This window comes from Mauremys reevesii, linkage group 3 (assembly GCF_016161935.1).
Source record: "Mauremys reevesii isolate NIE-2019 linkage group 3, ASM1616193v1, whole genome shotgun sequence".
NCBI classification, from domain to species: Eukaryota; Metazoa; Chordata; order Testudines; family Geoemydidae; genus Mauremys; species Mauremys reevesii.
In genome coordinates, this window is record NC_052625.1 from 151,203,918 (window position 1) to 151,225,773 (window position 21,856).

The 21,856-nt window shown below is 38.9% G+C and overlaps 1 protein-coding gene across 1 annotated transcript in view; it reads left to right on the forward strand.

The window, feature by feature from the left end:
* COL12A1 (collagen type XII alpha 1 chain) overlaps window positions 1–21,856 on the forward strand; it is a 135,616-nt gene that overhangs the window by 12,269 nt on the left and 101,491 nt on the right. The window contains 12 exon segments of the mRNA XM_039529916.1: window positions 2,550–2,666; window positions 5,213–5,356; window positions 5,942–6,001; window positions 7,525–7,788; window positions 7,956–8,120; window positions 8,572–8,745; window positions 9,640–9,930; window positions 10,160–10,762; window positions 12,105–12,377; window positions 15,277–15,549; window positions 17,321–17,593; window positions 19,667–19,939. Of these exon segments, the coding sequence (XP_039385850.1) occupies window positions 2,550–2,666; window positions 5,213–5,356; window positions 5,942–6,001; window positions 7,525–7,788; window positions 7,956–8,120; window positions 8,572–8,745; window positions 9,640–9,930; window positions 10,160–10,762; window positions 12,105–12,377; window positions 15,277–15,549; window positions 17,321–17,593; window positions 19,667–19,939 (2,910 nt within the window).

Sequence of the window (21,856 nt, forward strand, 5' to 3'; positions counted from 1 at the left end):
TTTGACTCCTTGTTCTCAGTCATATGACCACAGTTAGGCCCCGAGCCTGCAATAAGTTCCACAGGGGTTAACCCTTGGTCTGTGCAGAACCCCACTGGAGTCTGTGGGGTTTTGGTTGAGTCTTGGATCCAGTTGCAGGCTCGGAGTCTAAAGAGCTTTTCTTTCACTCAAATGGTGTTAATTCAATTGAAATGTTAATGGCTGGGGGCCAAATCGTGCGTATCCAAGGGAAAATTCCTGTGACTTTAGTGGGAGCAGCGTTTGGATTTGTTTAGCTTTCATATGTGGATGGCATTTACAGTAGTTAAATATTGATTGTACTCTACCTTTTAATTTCCAAGTACCACTTATGAGTTTTCATAAAATCCTTTAAAATGTTAAAGACTTTTCCCCACAGTCAGTTTTTCAGTTTATCAGGAATCCGGTCATTTGGATATCAACAAGTTGGGCTGCTGCTGTCCTTCAGCAGTTACAGCCTAAGGTCTCTGCTGCATCAGGTCAATTTACTTTCAAGGTTGGTGGTGCTATTTTTTCCATGTACTGATTTTTTTTTTCTTTTGAAGCATGCTCAGGTCAGTTGTCTCTGCCTTTGCATTAAATTTGTCCTGAGCCATTGCTACTGAATCAATATTTTATAATGATATTCTTAATATGCAAATGTATTTTACTATTAACATCTGTTGCATGATTTTGATACTAAATAACTACTTTGCTGTCTCTAGCAGTGTGATTACAGGAAACAGAATGATGAATAAACTGCATGCAGATTAATAGTCTAATCTCACTGCCTGTGTATGGATAATAGGAAAAATAACATTTATTCCAGTACTAGTATATCTATTATATCAATATTACAAAGCCATATTATCCTATGGTTGGAAGTGACAGTAAATATCTATAAAAAGACTGTCTACTTCATTATTATCATTTATTATTATTGTATAAAGGCCTACCAGCAGTTTAAATTCTGTGATTTATGTCTCAAAGATGCTCTTTTCATTGAAACGTGTTTAAATAACAGAACAAAAAATCCTTAATCTATGATGGAGATCTTCCAGGAAACAGACAAAGTCTGACTAATAAAGAATGCTTGCAAAACAGAGTAAAGTATTTATGGAAAGTATGGCTGAATCTTATCTTACTTTGTAGACCTGTTTAAATAGTGATCTATACTATACCTACCATGCACTGACAGTGAGTCAGTAAAATACTGCATGACTGAGCATGAAAATTTAAAAAAGAGAATATCATTATAAAATATTTTATGAAACGTCTTTGTGTAATGAACCCTGTACATGGAGGCTTTTGTCCATTGTGGGAAGCTACAAAAATAATAATTGACATTTCATGTCCATATGCATGATGCTGCAAGATAGCGTATGTAAACTATTTCTTTCTATACTGTTCAATTACTTTTGTCACCAGCTCCTACAAGTTTTTATTTGCAGTCCTTTGTTCCGATCACTGGTGCCCTCTTCACTGTTTTCTATAAGTTCTGTAAATAAATGTCTACAAATATACCTTGATGTTGTCTTTTCATAATTAACCAATGTGTTTGAAAGAACCATACTGGCATTTTATGTTAAAATGCTACTTCTAGTATGGGTACACCTGCTGCAAAGGGAACATGATAACGATGGTTTACACCTTGGAAATTGTACAGCAAACTGGTGTAAACAGGGAGAATCGTAGTTTTGTGAACTTTTGTATCAGTTCAGATATTACAGCAAATTTCTTATAACCATTGTTATTTGTTAACCCCTTCATTCCTGAATTCTTTGCAACCATATGCAAAATATGCCCGATTAGTGGCTCCGAGGAACAAAGGGGTTAAGCTCCCAGTACTTTGGAATAATGTAATACATGGATATAGTATTCTTGATATACATTTTACATGTATACTTACATATCGAACATAATATAAATTGTTTGACTAAACATTAAAATGCTCAAACTTTTCCTGTATTATTAAAAATCTATTTTTCTTTATCTCTGCCAAGTTTTTAGATTTAGTGAAATATAATTGGTAAGAAATATGAATATGCAGAGACCATCTAAAAAAGATGATTAATTCTTTGATGTCCTATGGAAAAGAGTACTGTATTGATGTTCTAAACAATCTCATGGTGTTGTAAGCAGGTTGTGATTTGGCATGCTTGTACGATCTGCACCCAGCATGTACAAAAAATCCTTTAATTGTTATGTGACATGTTTGCATATGTGGTTATTATCTGTGAACTCATTGTACATGTATCCAAATGTGTTTTCTATTGTGCTTGATTTTGCTGGCCATTCTTGAATGACTTGGCAACTCAAGAAACAAATGTTCTGTGCTGTCCTTTGTAATGCGTATGCTCTCTGATGTTTTGTCATATTTCGTCATCTTTTATTTTACTCTTTTTTCCAACAACATATCTTTATATTTGTTGGAAACAAATTTATGCAAAGACAATCTTAGTAAGCTTTGCTGAACATTATTATTTTATTTATTAAGATGATGGTAGCTTGTTCTATTTAGTAAACATTTCCCTGATGTAAATCTTTTGCAGTTAATCCACCGTCAGACTTGAATTTTACAATTATAGATGAACATACTGTTCGAATGTCATGGACAAGACCACCTGATGCAATAGAGGGGTACAAAATAACAGTGGTCCCTACAACTGGTAAGGTTTTGTTTTATAAAGTCACATGATCTCACACCACTACATTTGTTTTTGCGAAATCTATTAAAAATGATTTTTGTGTAAGTGTTGAAATGAGGTGTGAGGATAGATGTTAATGCCCTAATTTTTACAGGTAAGATTGTGCCTTGTCCTTACACAGCTCCATAGAGGCGTAGGAGGGAGCAATGATTTCTCTCTCTTGTGTGGCATGTGTTAGGGCTACCTGAATTGTAGCTTCAGCGCTTTGGAATACGCAAGGATTGTGCTCTAGATGCTTCTCCCTTGGAGCATCTAGGTGTGGAGGGGCAGGAAGTAGGTGAAGTCAGGACTCTACTTCCTCCTCCTAAGTGCTGGCTGGCCACATTGGTGGAGTATGCTACACCTCATAAAGAGGAGGTGTAAATTTCTGCCCCTGAGGGAAAATAGGGAGTTCCTGGGAGAGAGGGCCTGCACTACCCCTGGCTGCGTGATGCAGGCAGATAGCAAAATCTAGCCTCTGTGTGGCTGCGTGATGCAGGCAGACAGCAAAATCTAGCCTCTGTGTTCTGCCACCTGTTCAAGTCCTTCACTCATGGTTAATCTCTTCAGCAGTTTAGTTTCATAACAGCCCCTCTCCCAAAACACTTGGAGGCCCAATATTGCAAACTGGGATTTTCAAAGGGTCTAAGAGACTTAGGGACCCAAATCTCATTGAAAGTCATTTGAAAATCCTGGCTGCGAAACCTTATTCATTCCAGTGAGCTCTTACTCTTGTGAGTAGTCTCACTAAAGTCAGTGATACTTCTTACATCCATAAGGGTCTACAGGATTGGGCATTGGAATCCTGCCGTTGGTATAGAAAGTTTACCCACTCTTTCATTTCCCTAAGACAGTGGTCCTCAGCCTTTCTGTTGCTATAGCATATTCATGTTCACAGAAGAGTGTGGCGGGCGCAGGATGACCAGCCGCCGAAATGCCGCCGAGAAGCAGTGTCATTGAGAAGCATCGCTGCCAAAATGCTGCCGAGAAGCGGCGTCATCGAGAAGCATCGCTGCTGAAATGCTGCCGAGAAGCGGCGATGCTTTTTGGTTTTGCCACTTCTCAGCGGCATTTCAGCGGCTGGTAGTCCGGCGGCTGTGCTCCTCGGTGGCGGGTTGTCTGGCGGAAGCGCTCCCATGTCAGTAGGCGGGCGCACATAAATGCCCCGGTGGGCGCCATGGTGTCCATGGGCACTGCCTTGGGGACCATTGTCCTAAGAAATACATAATCTTGCATAGTTCTGAACACTTTCAGCTCCTGTTAACTTAAATGGGAATTGAGAGCGCTATGCACTGCTCAGGAGACACTATGCAGGATTAGGTCCAAATGTTCTAGGGTTGATAGTGAATATTCATTGATGTTGATTACATTTGCAGAACTTTTTCTTAAACATGTAGCCCATTGTCAGAAATAGTTGCTGAATGACATACATTGACGGTAGATAGGTGGTGGAAGTTCTGCTACTATTAGGATGATCTGATGTCTCATTTTTAAAGCGACAGTACCGTTTTTTGGGACTTTTTCTTATATAGGCGCCTGTCCCGTTTTTTCACAGTTGCTATCTGGTCACCCTAGCTACTATTGCTTTTAGCTGTATAGAGGGAAAGGTAATGTCCGCTGTTGATAATCTTTTTAATGGTGTCTGATTCCTGGAAATCCTGTTTCAGCTGTTATCCCAGTGTAAATCAGGAGTAATTCCTAATGACCTTAGTGTAAAACTGATATGAATTCAAAATCAGATCCAGACATACTGTTTTTAACCAAAACTGACTCTATAAACGGTGGGTCTCTGAGTTTCCTCTGCCTTTCCCTTTAACAAGTGCAGAGTGAATGTGAAATGCTACTAAGTCCAAATGACAATATTTCTCATGCTAATTCTCCATACATGTTGGTGGCTACTCGCGGTGCAGGGCAGTTGAGAATCAGGCCCAGGGTTTGCATATCCACAGTAGTATTAGAAATACCAATTTGGAAACATGTCTCTTCTGCCTGATTTTACATATTGGAAAACTGAAAACAGTCCTCTATTAAAAATAGAATAACTTAAATAACATAAAAGTACCTTATACCAACCATGTGCTTTTTCTAGGGAAAATAGTGTGCATCTCTCTGAATTTAAAATATTAGGGCCACATCTCTCATTTATACCAGTGTAAATAATTGGTAACTCAACTACAATCACTGGAGTTATACCCATGTAAAATGAGGTTAGAATATGAGGTTAGAATATGATATGAGGTTAGAATCAGATCCACTATATAAACTGATTTTCTGAATGACAGCTAATATTATTGTACACATGATTGGTGTTAAAACTGATGAGTAAATAAAGTGCTTTATTGGAAGCAGTTTTATATGTCCTTTGAAACTAGGTGTTTCAGGAAGTCAAACAGCTGTTTTAAAATTTTATTTACAGCCTGTGGACAGATAGCTCTTTCTACTGTGTTTTCAGATTATGAAAAACTCATAATTATTATTACTGGGTTTAGACCCTTTGTGTTAAATGTGCTTTGTATGTTGTATTGCAGATGGACCTACTAAAGAATTTACCCTTGCACCTAGTGTTACTGATACTATATTGTCAGATCTTACACCTGATACAGAATATGTTGTGACAATAACTTCATATGATGACAGAGAAGAGAGTCTACCTGTTTTTGGCCAACTTACAAGTAAGTACACATAAAAAAGTTAGACATAGCTGAATAAAGCAACTTAAATGGCTATTTAATATTTGGGTTATAGGAGCAAATTCTGGCTTGGTGCCAAGTGACCAACAAAACATCGTTGCATGCCTATAGCCTGGCCATCTGTGGCCCATGAGCAGCCTTTTCCCCATTGTGCTTTGCTTCTGGCTTTGCCACAGATTTCTCATATAATCACAAGCATGTTACTTAACCACAGTTTGCCCATCTGGCAAACTGGGGATAATATTATTTAGCTGATTTACATGGTGTTGCAAAGGTTAATTATTAGCTCTCATAAAACACTTCAGGATGGAAGGTACAGCGTGAGCACAAGGAATTTGTAATTATTTATGTATTGGACTAAGTCTAATGCTGTCAAATCAGTGTCCAGGAATTGTACTTGTAAATTGCACATATGCATTCCTATTCTGAGAGAGGCACACTACAAATCTGGTTGACATAGCTCCTTCTCACCTTGCTTTTCTTGACTTTTACAAAATGTAACTTACAGCCAAGTGACAATTTCTTGTTTCCCTTCCACTAATCCTGTTTATGTTGTGGTTTGTTTAGTTCAGACAGGTGTTGCAGTGGGTCCAGAGGACAAGAAGCCTGACCAGAGTCACATAAAAAGTACGTTTTTTGTCTTCCAGCTTATGTGACATTTTAGTGGTAACTAAGGGTTTGATCCAAAGCCCATTTAAGTCAGTGCAAAGTCTCCCAAGGGGCTTTGGATCAGATGATAAAGTCAAATCCTGTGCCTATGTTGTTTAGCAGTAAGTATGTATTAACATGTAATCTGGCTGTGTGTGCTGGGCTGACCAAACTTGAGGAGGGTCTGAAAATCTGCCGCCTCTCTATGGGAAAGAGGTGAAAATCTGAGCTGAGAGCCAGAGATTTCACGCAAATAAACTCATGTCCTCTGAGCAGCCCTAAGCACATCTCAGCCCTTTAATAAATGTCTCCCTGCTGAGGACACACAGGGTTGCAGAAAAAACCTGTACTGCTGCCATGTTGGGATAAGGGTGGGGGAGGGAGAGAAGAGCAGTATCAGAATTAATTCTTCCCCAGCATCAAATCCTTCTACAACATTGCATATTGGGGGGTGTGCACTGCTGCAGGAGCTGTACGTCTCCCTTTGTAACTACTGATCACTGTGTGACAAGGTGCTCTTTGACCCCAGCCTGAGCAGGACAGTTCCATTTTGGAGCTCCCAGTTGGAAGGCCCCTGTTGAGGGTGTGCAGCTCCATTCGGGTTCTCCAACCAAAACTTTCCATCAGGAGCTCAGGCTGCACATGCTCAGTGCCTCTCCAATGTCATCCCTTAGTTCCTAGGTAGAGAGAGACTGACACCACTCCGAGGCAGGGGAAGAGCTGGTGTTACATTGCCACTTCTAAGGCTGGCTTCCTCCTTTAGCACACAAATAATTTTGGGGGGCTTTGAAGTCTGATTGGGGTGCACAGCTTTGGTAGGTCCTGTGCTGCAAATGGACCAAAGCCCAGGATTTGGCCCTCAGGGACAAATTCTTCCTACAGATACGCAGATCTCCTTTGGATATCAATGGAAAGTTTGTACATATGCAAAGGCACATTTGGCCACAAGCAATTTGGTGTTGATTTAAATTAGACCCATTAATAATAGGTCTAATTTATAAAAGTTATAAAAAGTTTAACAGGGTGGCGTGTTTTTTGCATAGATGATCAATGTGTCATACAAAAAAGGAGTCTGTCACTTCCAAAATCACATTTTAACACATTTTACTAATACTAAATTTTATTAGTGGTTTAGTAAAGTTATTTTCCACCAAAATCATTGAATGTTTTGTTCAGTATTTACTGTTTCTGCCCCAGTGCTTATCAATGTTATTGTAATGAATTTCTTTCAACTGTTCTCTGTTTCTGGAATATCCTCCAAGTAGATATGTCACTAAAGCTAGGTGAACAGTGTCCAACCCAAGTAAGATATTTCAAATAAGGATTCTAATCTGTTTAATTTCTGTTTGGCTTGGCTTCTACTTGTTAGAGTTCTATTGTTCATTTTTAACTGCTAGCTTTTGACTATGGTATGGAGTAGTGAAAGTGTTTGGCGATATTGACATGTAAGTGATCTTTCATTGTTCTGTTAAGAGATTTGTGTTGTTTTTAATATGTTTCAGAGTGTTCCGTCAGTGCACTGACAGATTTAGTTTTTCTTGTGGATGGCTCGTGGAGTGTTGGGAGAAGTAACTTCAGATATATTTTGGACTTCTTGGCCACTCTTATATCAGCTTTTGACATTGGGGAAGAAAAGACACGAATTGGAGTTGTTCAGTACAGTACTGATACAAGAACTGAGTTCAACTTAAATCAATATTTCAGAAGGAATGATCTTCTTAATGCAATTAAAGGAATACCTTACAAAGGTGGCAATACAATGACAGGTACAGATTTTAACTCTTGGATAACATATGAAAGCTAAAAGCAATAGCTGAGGGGAAAACTTCCCCCAAAATCTGTTTGTAGAGCATTTTATTTTACAGCTGAAATACTATTTAAATCTTAGTTCACTCAGACCTAAGAAAAACACAGACCATTTTGTTGTTTTTAGGTGAAGCTATTGATTATCTGATTAGGAATGCATTCACTGAATCTGCTGGAGCAAGAAAAGGCATTCCTAAAGTAGCAATTATCATTACGGATGGAAAATCTCAAGATGAAGTTGAAATTCCTGCAAGAGAGCTTCGCAACGTAGGAGTTGAAGTCTTCTCCTTGGGTATATCAGTTATTCATTAATTATTGTTACTGTTTAATATTGTGGGTAAATTTAATGCTCATTAAAGTGAGGCATTAACATTCTAATAGCACTAGCTTGATTCATGCATTTTACAGGCTAGGGATGTTCAATGCATGGTGCCTGAGACTGACCCTTTTGTCTCTCCTGAGCAGAGAGTCCCAGCTGTGCCAAACTGTGTGGTAGTTTTGTAACATGTCCAGATGGAGACTAGGATATGACCAACAAACTCAGTTTGACATATGACCTCATTAAGTAAAAGTCTACCGCATTAACCCACAGCTTTAATTAAGTTTTAGTAGCCTGGTTGTTAGTAATTACAGAGCTTAACCTGCATCAGCTTTATTTCAAGATGCTTTAAAACTTTAAAAATACACTTACAAAGATCTAAATGTTATACACATAATATGGTCTCATCTGTCATAACTTTTAGGAATCAAAGCAGCAGATGCAAAAGAACTGAAACTAATGGCATCTCAGCCATCCTTGAAGCATGTTTTTAATGTGGCAAATTTTGATGGAATAGTGGACATACAGAATGAAATAATCACACAAGTGTGCTCAGGTGTTGATGAACAGCTGGGTGAACTGGTTAGTGGAGAAGAAGGTGAGACATTTTACAGAAGTTTATTGTTAACTGGAATGTACTGATATTTGTTTTTAATGTGATGATCCATGCTTATTTTGATAGTTCCATCCATTTTATAATCTGCCATTAGAATATGGAAGACATGTTTCCAGCTGTATAGATTTAAACAGCAGAGGATTAGAACACATGTGGGTGACTGGATTTGAAATATCCCACTGAAGTCCATAACTACAAATTGTTATGTTGCCTCTAGAGTTATCAAATCCTGAGAACATAACACTTTAGACCACATGGTGGAAAATGTGTTGAAGGGGAGAATTCACTTGAAAAGACCCACATGTGGAGGGCATGAATCATGCCCCATTGTCTCACTGGTCATGCAGGGCAAGGCAGGTTGGGTTAAGGGGCAGAAGATATGGTTTGGCAAGGATCCATGGGTAAAGACTGAAGACTGTTGAAACCAAATAGTGCTCAAGCTATCGCCTTGCACTTCTATGCCTCTTAAAGGTTCCAAAATCTTCCCCTTCTAGACAATGACAGAGCAGACTGCTCTATTTCTGTGCTTTCCTGTGGGTGCCTTTATTAATTCAAACCTTCTGATATGTTTCCAGGAAATAGATAGGGAAAGTTTTATTGCTGGTTTGAATGACAAGGTTTCCATTGTAACTTTTACTCCTTTTTGAGGCAATATGGAGCATAGCTTTTGTCTTCTGCCTCATTTGGAGTCCACCACTACTCTGCTGAGTTTATTTACATCTACATTATTTTTATTTTTTTTTAAATAACTAGAGAAAATTGGAGCACATACAACTGTATCTGTCATAAAAGTCGGTCATAAAAACAAATCAATTTTGAAAAAAAATCTGCTTTTCATTGTATTTGATGTTTTTGGATTTGTTTTTAATTTTTCAGCTGTGGAGCCTCCTTCAAACCTAGTGGCCGCCCACATCTCATCAAAATCTATTAGAGTCACTTGGGATCCATCTGCTAGCCAAATAACAGGCTATAGAGTGCAATTCTTTCCAATGATAGCAGGCGCCAAACAACATGTGCTGAGTGTTGGTCCTCAAACAACTGCTTTAAATGTAAGAGATCTTTCTCCAGAAACAGAGTACCAGATTAATGTATATGCAATGAGAGGAATGGCAGCCAGTGATCCAATTACAATAATGGAAAAAACACAGCCAGTCAAAGTTCAAGTGGGTAAGTTATCGATATGGTTCTAATATTGTAGCTCTTTTTCATACCTCTAAATGTCTCTCTTAATAAAAGACTTTCACTTACTGGAAGACATAGTTTTAGTTAATGGAATTAGTTTAACCAAAGACCATCATCGTTTAGTGTTTATAAGTGATGAGTCAGCTGATTAGAAAAGCTGCAGTAGAAGTGCCATGACTTTTGGCTTTTATATTGGTAATTTTTCTCTTTACAGAATGCTCCCGTGGTGTGGATGTAAAAGCTGATATTGTGCTTTTAGTGGATGGCTCCTACAGCATTGGTATCGCCAATTTTGTTAAAGTAAGAGCCTTTTTGGAAGTGTTAGTTAAAAGCTTTGAGATTTCACCTCAAAAAGTACAAATAAGTCTTGTCCAGTACAGCAGGGATCCCTATACGGAGTTTTATTTGAACAGATACAACAAAATTGAAGATATAATTCAGGCTATTAACACCTTCCCCTACAGAGGTGGATCTACAAACACAGGCAAAGCGATGACCTATGTGAGGGAGAAAGTATTTGTTATCAACAGAGGATCAAGACCAAATGTACCAAGGGTCATGATTCTTATTACTGATGGAAAATCGTCAGATGCCTTTAAAGAGCCAGCCATAAAATTGAGGGAATCAGATGTAGAGATATTTGCAGTTGGTGTTAAGGATGCAGTACGCACAGAATTGGAAGCAATTGCTTCACTCCCTGCTGAAACCCATGTGTACACAGTGGAAGATTTTGATGCTTTCCAAAGAATATCATTTGAACTTACACAGTCTGTCTGCCTACGAATTGAGCAGGAACTGGCTGCTATAAGGAAGAAAAGTAAGTAATTATCAATACTTAGAGAATTTTTAAAAAAAATCAATGAAAATAGTCTGAGCCAAATTTGATTCTCAGATACATTTATTTAACCCCCTTGTTGTCAATGAAAATGTCCAGGTATGAATGAGGGCACAATCTGTTCATCTGTTTTTAGCTAAAGTGATACAATCAAAACATAAAATAACTCCAAATAATTAGCTAAGTGGACTTGATTCTTCACTTCATTACACCATTGGCTTCCATGGAACAATGCCGATTTAAAGTAATTTAAGATTCGACTGGTTATTTTAAACTTATTAAAAACACTGGGAAAAAATAATTATTTTATGAATGGTAAAGAAGAAAATTAACTGGGAAATATGTCCCCCCTGCAAGTGTTTAAGATGATATTAAAGCTGGAGGGCCAGATTTACACTGATGTAAATCTAGAATGACTTCAGATGACCTTCAGTGACTGCTTTTACAACGGAGTCATAGAGGTTAAAATATGTCCTCATGAGTAAAAAATTACTTTCCATTGTCACTGTAAATTCTTCTGCGGTTATATTTAAAAGAGTTTAGAAAGTCACCAACTTCACAAATTTCTGGTTAAGTGTGAGAAATCCTTCATGACATTAACCTGGCTCACAACATTCAAAAACGTGAAGGAATTTTTCATCTGCTGCTACATCCTGTACAATCCTTTAAAATTTTTGTATTTAAAAGGAACATTGAAGTTGGATAAGCCCAAAATTTGAAAACCCCAGCCTCTTTAAAAATAAGCCTTTGTTTCAGAAAACCTTTGAGAAACTTTTATGTTGGAGGGCTCAAACACTTAACATCCCCACTCGTAGGCTAGCTAAGCCAACCAAAACTATCTGAGGACTTCAGGATTATGTTTGTGCTTCAGGTCATTTCCATTACTCCCCCCTTCTGGATCCATTCTTGTAAGAGTGTTGAAATTCTGTTAATTTCATTTGTGTACTAGTGCTCCAGTAAATTGAGGATGCACTGTTGTCCCTGAGGGAACACGAGAAAGAAAGAACCCAGCTTGATTCTCAGATTCCACCTTAAGTTTTCAGGGCTGGCAGTAACAAATGACAACTTTTTAATTGAACCTAGGACACTTCAGGTGGAAAACATTGAGTTGGTACTTCTACTCATTGTCATATTGTTTAAGACAACTCAGAGATCATCATAGAATTTTATGCATTCATGAGTGAGAATGACAAACAAGCATAGATGCATATCAAGAAAATATTTATTGAATCAAAGAAATCAGCTGACAACAGGAAATGTTTTTGAGTGATTTTAAAGGGGTTTTTAAGTGTTTTATTGTAATGTGTGGCTTTTTTTTTAACAGGTTATTTACCTGCCCGTAATTTGGCATTTTCTGAGGTAACATCTGACAGTTTCAAAGTGAATTGGTCTCCAGCTGGATCTGAGGTTTTGTCCTATCTTATTAAATATAAAGTAGCTGCTGGTGGAGAAGAATTCCTTGTTTCAGTGCCAGCTTCAAGCACTAGCTCAGTTCTCACTCATTTACTCCCTGAAACTCTTTATTCAGTCAGTGTGATTGCAGAGTATGAAGATGGTGATGGTCCTTCCTTGGATGGGGAAGAAACGACTTTAGAAGGTACCTTTCCTATTATGCTCAGCCAGAAACATGTTATGTATTCAAATAACAGTCTGCTTTCTTGAGAGAACTTGTGTATGTGGAATACCAATCTAATGCTGAGAGATGGCACTGGTATGTGGGATGAGAATGGGAATTACTGTTTTCCAGTGCCTTGACTAAGGGTACGTTTACACTACCCGCCGGATTGGCAGGTAGTGATCAATCTGTTGGGGATCGATTTATCGCATCTAGTGTAGATGCAATAAATCGATCCCCAATTGCTCTGCCATCAACTCCTGTACTCTACCGCGGCGAGATGTGGAAGCGGAGTTGACAAGGGAGCGGCAGCAGTCAACCCTGTGCCGTGAGGACGCGAGGTAAGTCGACCTAAGATACATCGACTTCAGCTACGCTATTCTCATAGTTGAAGTTGCATATCTTAAGTCAATCCCCCCCAGTGTAGACCAGGCCTTTAGGTCTAAAATTCCAATACAGGACAACTATTAGATTTAAGGTTGTGTTTTATTTCCCTGAAGTTTGCTGGATACTGTGTTTTCTTGGAGGCTCAGAGGCCGCTTTTCCAGTAGAGTATGGTGGTATCAATAAATTAAATAACAAATAAAGTATAATGTGAACACACACTAGTTAAGGCTCCGATCCAGCAAATTCATTAGGACTATTCACATGCTTAAAGTTAAGCATATACTTAAGTGGTTTGCTGCATCTAAGCCTTTTAACTTATGTTTATAGAAAAAAAGGTTATATGGATAGAATAAAGAACTCTATTCCCCAGATGAGAACTCCTTAATAGCAGGACTTAATGGGCCTGACACTATAGATATTAGACTACCATGGGAGTTTTCTGTGAGTACCGTCTGCAAGATCACGCCTATTTTAAGGGGTAACATTACAGTTAATTTATTTTTTTTACCCCTATAGTTAGTTATTTAATTCAATCTAATCTAGCTAGGCTATTAGGCTGTACTCATTACTTTCCATATTCCTAGTTCACCCTATAATCTTCGACCTTTGTATTCCAAAAGATTCTGGTGAACAAAGGAAATAGCATGAAAAGCTATTCTGTTGATGTATTTTCCTTAGTATTGATTAAAATATGTGTTTATTTATAAAATGGCTTGGATTGAGGGAACAGTCCAATTTGGACGATTTTGGCCCAGATCCTCAAATGTATTTAGACACCTAACCTACTTTGAGATGAATGGGAGTTGAGGATCTGGACTTTCATCCTGTATGTGTTGGTATACACAATCTCACTGTAACTGTGCAGATCATAATGTTTTATCCACATGCAACTCTCCCTTAGGAAATCATCTGCTTCAAATGGCTGCTTGGCTGATACTATCCACAGTTCATAAATCATAGAAATGTAGGGCTGAAATGTGAAGAACTGGGCGAACAGCAGCTTTAACAAAAATTTCAGACATGTCAGAAATACACTCCATATTGTAACTGATAGTGCATTTTAAAATGTTCGTCATCTTGATCTGATAGAATCCTGCCATTTTTGAGAAGCCACTAATGCCATGTAAATGCCAATAATTCTGCATGCTGAGTTGCCAGCAGCTTGGGTTGAACAGCTGGTTTCTTGATAGCTGATTTGGGCTTTAGGCAGCTACAGAGTTTAAATCCTATTCTGTATTTATTGTCAATTGAAAAAATAAGTTTTTTTTAAGGAAGTGTTTTTTGTTCAACTTCCAAACAGATCTTTAATGTAATAACCAAGAACAATATTTCTGGTATACTGATGTTCAAATGATCTTTGTTGAGGAAGTTTACCTTGATGTGGTTAGTGAACACTAAAGAGCAAATGTTGTCCTCAAACGCATGTGAATAAACTCCCGTTGACTGCTGGGCAACAGATGATATAATTTGGCCCAAGGTATGTGGCAAAGGATTAAATTCTGCCCTGTTCCATCTATCCAATCCAGCTGAATGTCTCAACTGAAGCCATAATTTTTGTCAAGGAGCAGGCTAGGCTAAAAAGCAGGCCTTAGTTTTTATTATCTTCCAGGATAACAAGTGATTTTCTCTCTTGAGGGGAACAGCCTAATTCATAAATATTTTAAATAGTCAATAAATGAAAAATTCATATCAATGCTGAGAATTTAGCTTATAGAGCTCCAATATTTTCAATATTTTTCTTGATTACTACATTAGATGGCTTTTCAAAATCTGGTGTGCGCGTATGTATAGTCAAGTGCATCTGACACTCATCCATGACTGGGGATGGCACAGAAGTAAATATTCACAATCAGTGAAATGTGTGCAAACTCCCCCGCAAAAAACCTTTATTAAGCAACCTGTTGTTTTAAGAAACTGCCCGAGAGTATACACAAATGTACTGAGTATAGCTCTACCGTACCTTTATTAGAAGGCTTAAACAGCTACTTTGGAAGATCCTTGAGTGGTTACATAAATCAGCAAGCATTGGTGCAGTTTAAGTTGTAGCTCTGGATCTAAATTTTCAAAAGCAACTCATAATTTTGGTGGCCTGACTTGATAAGACCTTAAGAACGGCCATACTGCATCAGATCAATGGTCCATCTATGCCAGTATCCTGTCTTTCGACTGTGGACAGTGCCAGATGCTTCGGAGGGAATGAACAGAACAAGGCAATTTACTGAGTGATTCATCCCCTGTTTTCTGCTCCCCTTCTGGCAGTCAGAGGCAGATATGCATTAAAGGGGTCTGATTTTCAGAAAGTGCTGTGTACCAGTTCTCTGAAACACCAAGACCTTATAAGGTGTCTCAGATTGGTCATCCAAAATTAGAAGCATAGAAAAATAACTAGTCACTTTTTGAAAATGTAGGCTCTGGTCTTGGTAAGTGGGATGAAGTAATTCTGTTGGTTCTCTGAAGACAAATGTTTGCAAATTATATTTGTGTTTGTTTGCAGTTAAAGGGGCTCCTCGAAACTTAATGATAACAGATGAAACTACTGATAGCTTTAAGGTTGGCTGGACGCCAGCTCCAGGAAATGTTCTGAGGTATAGGATTGCATACAGGCCAGTGACTGGAAGAGAGAGAAAACAAGTAACTGTCCCAGCAAATGAAAGATCAACTACGCTGCTGAACTTGACTCCTGATACAAGATATGAAGTTTATGTTATTCCTGAGTATCAGTCTGGGCCTGGAAATTCATTGAATGGATATGCAAAAACTGAAGAAGGTACGTAATAAATAACAGGCTTGTAGTGTGGCTTGAGAAGAAGGTTGTGCACATTGATATATTCTTTATTTTCTGTATGTGTAACTTGGATGTTCCTTTCTCTTTTTTCTTGTTACAGCAAGATGAATGGGGTGTTTTAGAATCACGCAAGTTTAATTGAGAAACAATTTAATGTAACAACATCCCAAATTCTAATCAAGAACCTTTGGATTTTGCCTTTTGTATACATTCTTGAATCTGTAACTCCTAAACGTGTTGATGTGCCTTGGGCAAAATGCCCACATATACGTCAGGCAAAGAAAATAAGACTTCTGAATTGTCTGTTACAAAAACATTTCAATTTGAAAGGTTTAAACTCAAACGAAGTATGTATAAGCCTAAAAATTGTTCATGTAATATCATTGTAGGTGACTCTTTATCTACTGTTAGCAAGTTGCTTATTTAGGGTCTAATCCAGCATCCATTAAAATCAGTGACAGTCTTTACATTGAATTCAATAACTGTTAGATTGGGCTCTTAATGTTTACGCAACATTAAAACGTTACAAAAATAAAGATCAAATTTTGATTGCTAAATGGAAACTGGGGGCAGGAGTAGGGGGGAAGGGGACACCTTGACATTAGCCTCCTTTCCCCGCCTTGCACAGCAAGCAGGAGGCTCCGGTGAGCAGCTCCAAGGCAGAGGGCAGGAGCAGCACATAGCAGTACGGGGAGGGACAGCTGAACTGCCAGCAATTGGTAGCCTGCTGGGCGGCTGCCGCACAGGGAAATTAGGGGAGTGGGGAGCTTATAGGGGGCTGCCATTCCACCCTGGTTCCAAGCCCCCAACAGCTAGCTCCATTGGGCTGTTCTTCCTGCAAGCAGTGGACAAAGCAGGCAGCTGTCAAATGATTCTATAAGGGAGAATAGCGCAACTTTGAATGAGCATGTTCTCTAATTGATCGGCAACCTAACAATGAAACAACATTAACTGGGACAACTTTAAGTGAGGAGTTACTGTATTGTGGAAGTCAGTATTTTTGAGTGGTACTTAAAGTGTCTCATAGAGTTATTGGACTTTTCCATTGGGAACCATATGTGCTCCTGTGCCTGTGCACAAATGGTTACCACAAAAATAATTTTGCACTGTTACCTCACATTTTCATTGTTTTTATAAATTTTGTGCATCAACCTGAAAATTATTTTAATGTCGTTTCTGTGCCATATAATATGCATACCAATAAAAGATGTGCATAGTGACTTACAGAAGCAAATAGTTCTTCCTTGTCTCTCTGTTTTTTTCTTTCTATTTTTGTTTGTTTTTGTTTTGTTTTTTGTTACTGATAGTCTTAGATCTGATTCCGCAGGGGCCTATTTACATGCATAAAATTAAGCACATGCCTAAGTGATTTGCTGAATCAGTTCCAGAGTGCTCAGCAAATTCCAGTATTGGGTCTTGAGTATTTGTAGTAGAAAGTGAGAATTGAGAGTTCACAGGCTATACCCTAATGGACATCTGTGTCCATGGGAAATGGGCAAAAAATGTTATCATGGTATGAAAAGTTGGACTATATCATGGATGTTTATTATATCATGGTAATTTCAAAAACACTTAAAAATATCAAAAACACTAATTTGCCTCAGGGAATAACTTCTTGTGAAGTTATATTTAAAAAATTCCCTTCAGGTCTTAGATCAACCCTGTATGCTATCTCTCTTATAATGATCTGAAAATAAAGAAAGAAATTAGGCTTGTTTTATGATATGCTTTCAATATCTTTTAACATGTATAGTCTTAGGGACTCCAAGAAATTTGAGAGTTTCTGATGCTTCAACATCCACAATGAAGTTATCTTGGAGTGCAGCACCTGGAAAAGTACAGCGGTACCTTGTAACATATACTCCAGTGGCAGGCGGTGAAACCAAGGAGGTAACCATAAGGGGTGATACTACAACTACAGTGCTGAGAGATTTAGAACACGGCACCAGATATGCACTATCCGTGACTGCCTTGTATGCATCTGGAGCAGGGGACGCTCTCTCTGGGCAAGGAGAAACACCTGAAGGTAATTATTTTTAGATAGTATATAATCATTCATTTATTTGGTTACATTTTAGGTGCTTTAAATTGCACCATGTTCCTGAAGTTTCTACAGAAGTAAAACTCTGAATAAAAAATATGCCTAAGAACCTCCCTTCTTCCCTTCGTGACCATCTTTGTAAATCAAGCACAGTTGTCATCCCTCTACTCACAGCATAAGGACTATCTAAGACTAGCATCCACCAGAGGACAGGTAGGGGTGGGGAATGTTCACTGGACAGGGGGATCCCACTATGCCTCCTGAAAAAGTGTGTTGCATTGGTAATATATCCTCTGTGCTCCTGGAAGCTTTGGATTAAGTCAGCCTCAGTGACTATTACAGCTGGGGCTGTGCGCCTCCAAACCAACCTCAGTATAAGTCTCTGCCTTACAGGATGCAGCTGGCTGTGAACTCGGGAACAATTTGGCGACAGATCATTTTTATTATCTTGGTGTTAAAAAGTCTTGTCTGATTGAAAACATAGGCAGAGCTTTAACCTGTATTGAAACTCTGGTTGGAAATGACGTTTACTCTAAATGTAAGACATTCAGAGTCACATAAAATGAGCAACATATAGCCTATGCATAGAGAGAATGGAACACAGCTGTTTGTGACCAATAAGAGCTAGAGCCTGGAAACGAATGCTAACAGAACACTGGCAGGAATAAGCAGGAGCCATAGGTTTCCTTATATGGATGGTAGGATGATGTCTCTCTGCCTTGCTGTGGAGAACTTCCCAGGTGTAGATGTTACTACTTGCTGTCTGAACATTCTCAATGTCATCCAATATTTGTCAATGTGTGGGACAACTTTGCCACTAGGCTATGAAAGGAACCGTGGCTATGTTCTGTGCTGGTCAGAGGTTTTTCTTGATGCCCCTAGGAGGTAAAATAACAGCAAATGAATGTAGTTCACAACCAAAAAATAAACTAAAAGGGAATTGTTAATCTCACTCTTGAATGTGTTAAGGCAGTGGTCCCCAACCTTTTCCGGGTGGCGGCCCCGGATGACGAGCCACCGAGGACCGTGGCCAGCGGACAGGCATCTGCTGAGAAATGGCAACGTCAAGAAGCATTGCTGCCGAAAAGCCGCCGAAAATCAGCAGCATTTTGGCACTGCCGCCTCTTCATGATGCCGCTTTTCAGCAGCATTTCGGCGGATGCTTCTCTGCCGGCCAGTATGCGGGCGCACATAGATGCCCCAGCAGGTGCCATGGCGCCTGCGGGCACAGCGTTGGGGACCCCTGTGTTAAGGGCTTGCTTCTCATTTACACGTGGTCCCTTTTACACTGTGAGAACAGTATGAAGGGCTCTTAAGGCAGATGAAAATAGGGCCCTGAAACAAGGTGAGATATGCTGTGAGATAAGGTTCCAAATACTGAGAGGAGTATGGAATACACAGCAGAAACCAAAATATAAACTACATAGTCACCAGAAGATCAAAGTTTAATTTCAGAAGTAAAAGGGGGCGAAGAAGTTTAGATTACCATTGTGTTTGTATATCACCTAACAACAAAGGGCCTCAATTCTGAGTCAGGCCTTTGTGCGCTACTGCAATGTAAATGAATAAGGATAAGAGGAATATGAAAAAGAAACTGGTTGTGGTTTAGAATTTAAGCATTTCAAATTGATAAATGGGCCTTATCTCAGGGGTGGTTTTATATAAAAGCACCCAGCCCAGATTTTAAGATCACTTTTTTGCCAGCACAGGAACAAAAGGGAAGGAGTAAATGTGACCAATGTAATAAATGAATGGTTTTTTTTGTGTGCTCCATTCATATTGGAGCCCATTGAGAAGCTTAAGTGATTTTCAGTTCAAGAGTGCTCAGCAAATTCCAGAATTAACCCCTGAGTTGGTGTAGTAGAAAGTGAGAATTTAGAGTCCACAGGCTACATCGTAACAGACCTGTGCACCCAAGGGAGATGGGGAAGGGAGCACGTTATCATGATGATACAAAAAGCTTTACTATATCATGAATGTTCAAAAGTGATTTATCAAAATTAAGTATTTTATCATAGTAATTTCAAAACCACTTCCAATGTCTTTTCACATGTATAGCCCGAGGAAGTCCAAGAAATTTGAGAGTTTCTGATGCTACAACATCCACAATGAAGTTATCTTGGACTGCAGCACCAGGCAAAGTAGAGCAGTACCGTATAACGTATACTCCAGTGGCTGGAGGTGATACCAAGGAGGTAACTACAAGGGGTGATACTACCACTACAGTGCTGAGAGATTTAGAACAAGGCACCAGATATGCACTGTCTGTGACTGCCTTGTATGCATCTGGACCAGGGGATGCTCTTCCTGGGCAAGGAGAAACACTTGAAGGTAATTATTTATAGATATTATATAATCATTCATTTATTTGGTTATGTTTTAGGTGCTTTAAATTGCACCACGTTCCTGAAGTTTCTACAGAAGTGAAAATATGCGTCATGTCTATGTGCACTACTGCAATGCAAATTAATAAGGATAAGAAGAATATGAAAAAGAAACTGGTTGTGGTTTAGAATTTAAGAATTTCAAATTGATAAACAGGCCTTATCTCAGGGGTGGTTTTATATAAAAGCACCTAGCCCAGATTTTAAGATCACTGTTTTGCCAGCACAGGAACAAAAGGAAAAGAGTAAATGTGTCTAATGTAATAAAGATCTATATGTATTGGCATCGGGCACATGCTCACTGAATGGTACTGTATTTTATTTAAAATAGTAAATTGGAAATTTGAGGATATTTAGAAAAAAACCTCTCCAGGTAAAGAAGATAAGAATAAGAGCACAACAATTTTGGATATAAATGAAAGTATCTTTTGGAGCTAAGACTAGAAGTGCACTTAAAATTAGGTCATGTTACCCATGAATTTAAGATGAACATGGTAGGATTTAGCTGAAATATCACAGAAGTCACATCAGCTTCTGAAATGAAGTGAAAATGTAACTAGTGGCATACTTGGACGGCTTGTCTATCTGCTTGGTGCAAAAATTGGCACAGACATTAACTCCTGGATAAATCAATGCCTTCCCGTGCCTCCGGCGCCCCACCATCAAAATAAATAAAGTCTTTGCTATCTGGCTTTAATGTTTGGAAAAGTGTTTCAGATTTGTTTTTTTCCCTGATCATTACAAAGAAATAAAGTGGTTAGTCCAAGGAGGGAAGGTTGGGAAATAATCAGAAAAATAAATAAGGCAATTGAGAAAAGGTAAAGCTAACGAAACAAGGGCAGATAAAACAATCTATAACTGTATCTCCTGCTCTTGTTTAGTCATGGTGGATGGAAACAAAAGGAAAAATCCAAACTTTCCCGTGATTCCATGGAATTCTAATGAATAGGCAATAGGGCCCTTTGGGGACATCTACACTGGAATAAAAGACGCACTGTTGGCCTGGGTCAATTCAGTTGGGCTCGCAGGTCTCAAGCTGCGGGGCTAAAATTGTCACCCCCTCATAGGATACCGGAATTTGAGCTCCAGCCCGAGCCCAAATGTTTACAAAGGGGCTTTACAGCCCTGCATCCGGAGCCACACTAGCCCAAGTCAGGTGATCTGGGCCAACCGTGGGTGTTTGGTTGCTGTGTAAACATAGTGACTTAAGGCAACATCTTCTTTTTCTTGCGGTCTCTCCAAAGTATATTGTTGCATTCACTAATCCCACTTCCCTGTTCTTTCAAATCCGTCCTTTTCCTCCCAATTGCAACACATAAATGTTCTACAGTGTGTTGAGCTTTGTGGGACAGGCTTGTCCTTTCTAGGAGTCTCCCTGAGGAAAAAATACCTCCAAAACATTCAATTGCTGTGGTACTTGTAGTCCTTGTTTACCATTTGGATCTTTTCCTGTTTTCCCTTCCCTTCCCTTTCATCTGTCCCAGGACTTGGTCTGCACTGGCCTCATCTTTTCTTCACAAAAAAATTGAGGTGCAAAGTTTTCCATAGAACTCCAGCTAATCTCAGTGATATAAAATGTTTGCATAGCTTCCTGATCCAGCCCAAGGATAAACACATTCCAGAGGCCCAGTGTTTTATAAACTGTTCAAAGACAGTCGAGAAGGAAGAATTTAGCACATGGGAAATTAGAAATGGAGGGCAATATTCCATACTATGGAAATTATTCCTGTGTAGGGGACATGGGTTTCTTCCTTACTGTTTTGTTGGGGATGGGGTGGGGCGGTGTCTTCCCCCACCCCATGGAACAAGCAGAGTTTTTTTGTTGCCCTTTCATATTGCAGTCCATTGACATGCTTAAATAATT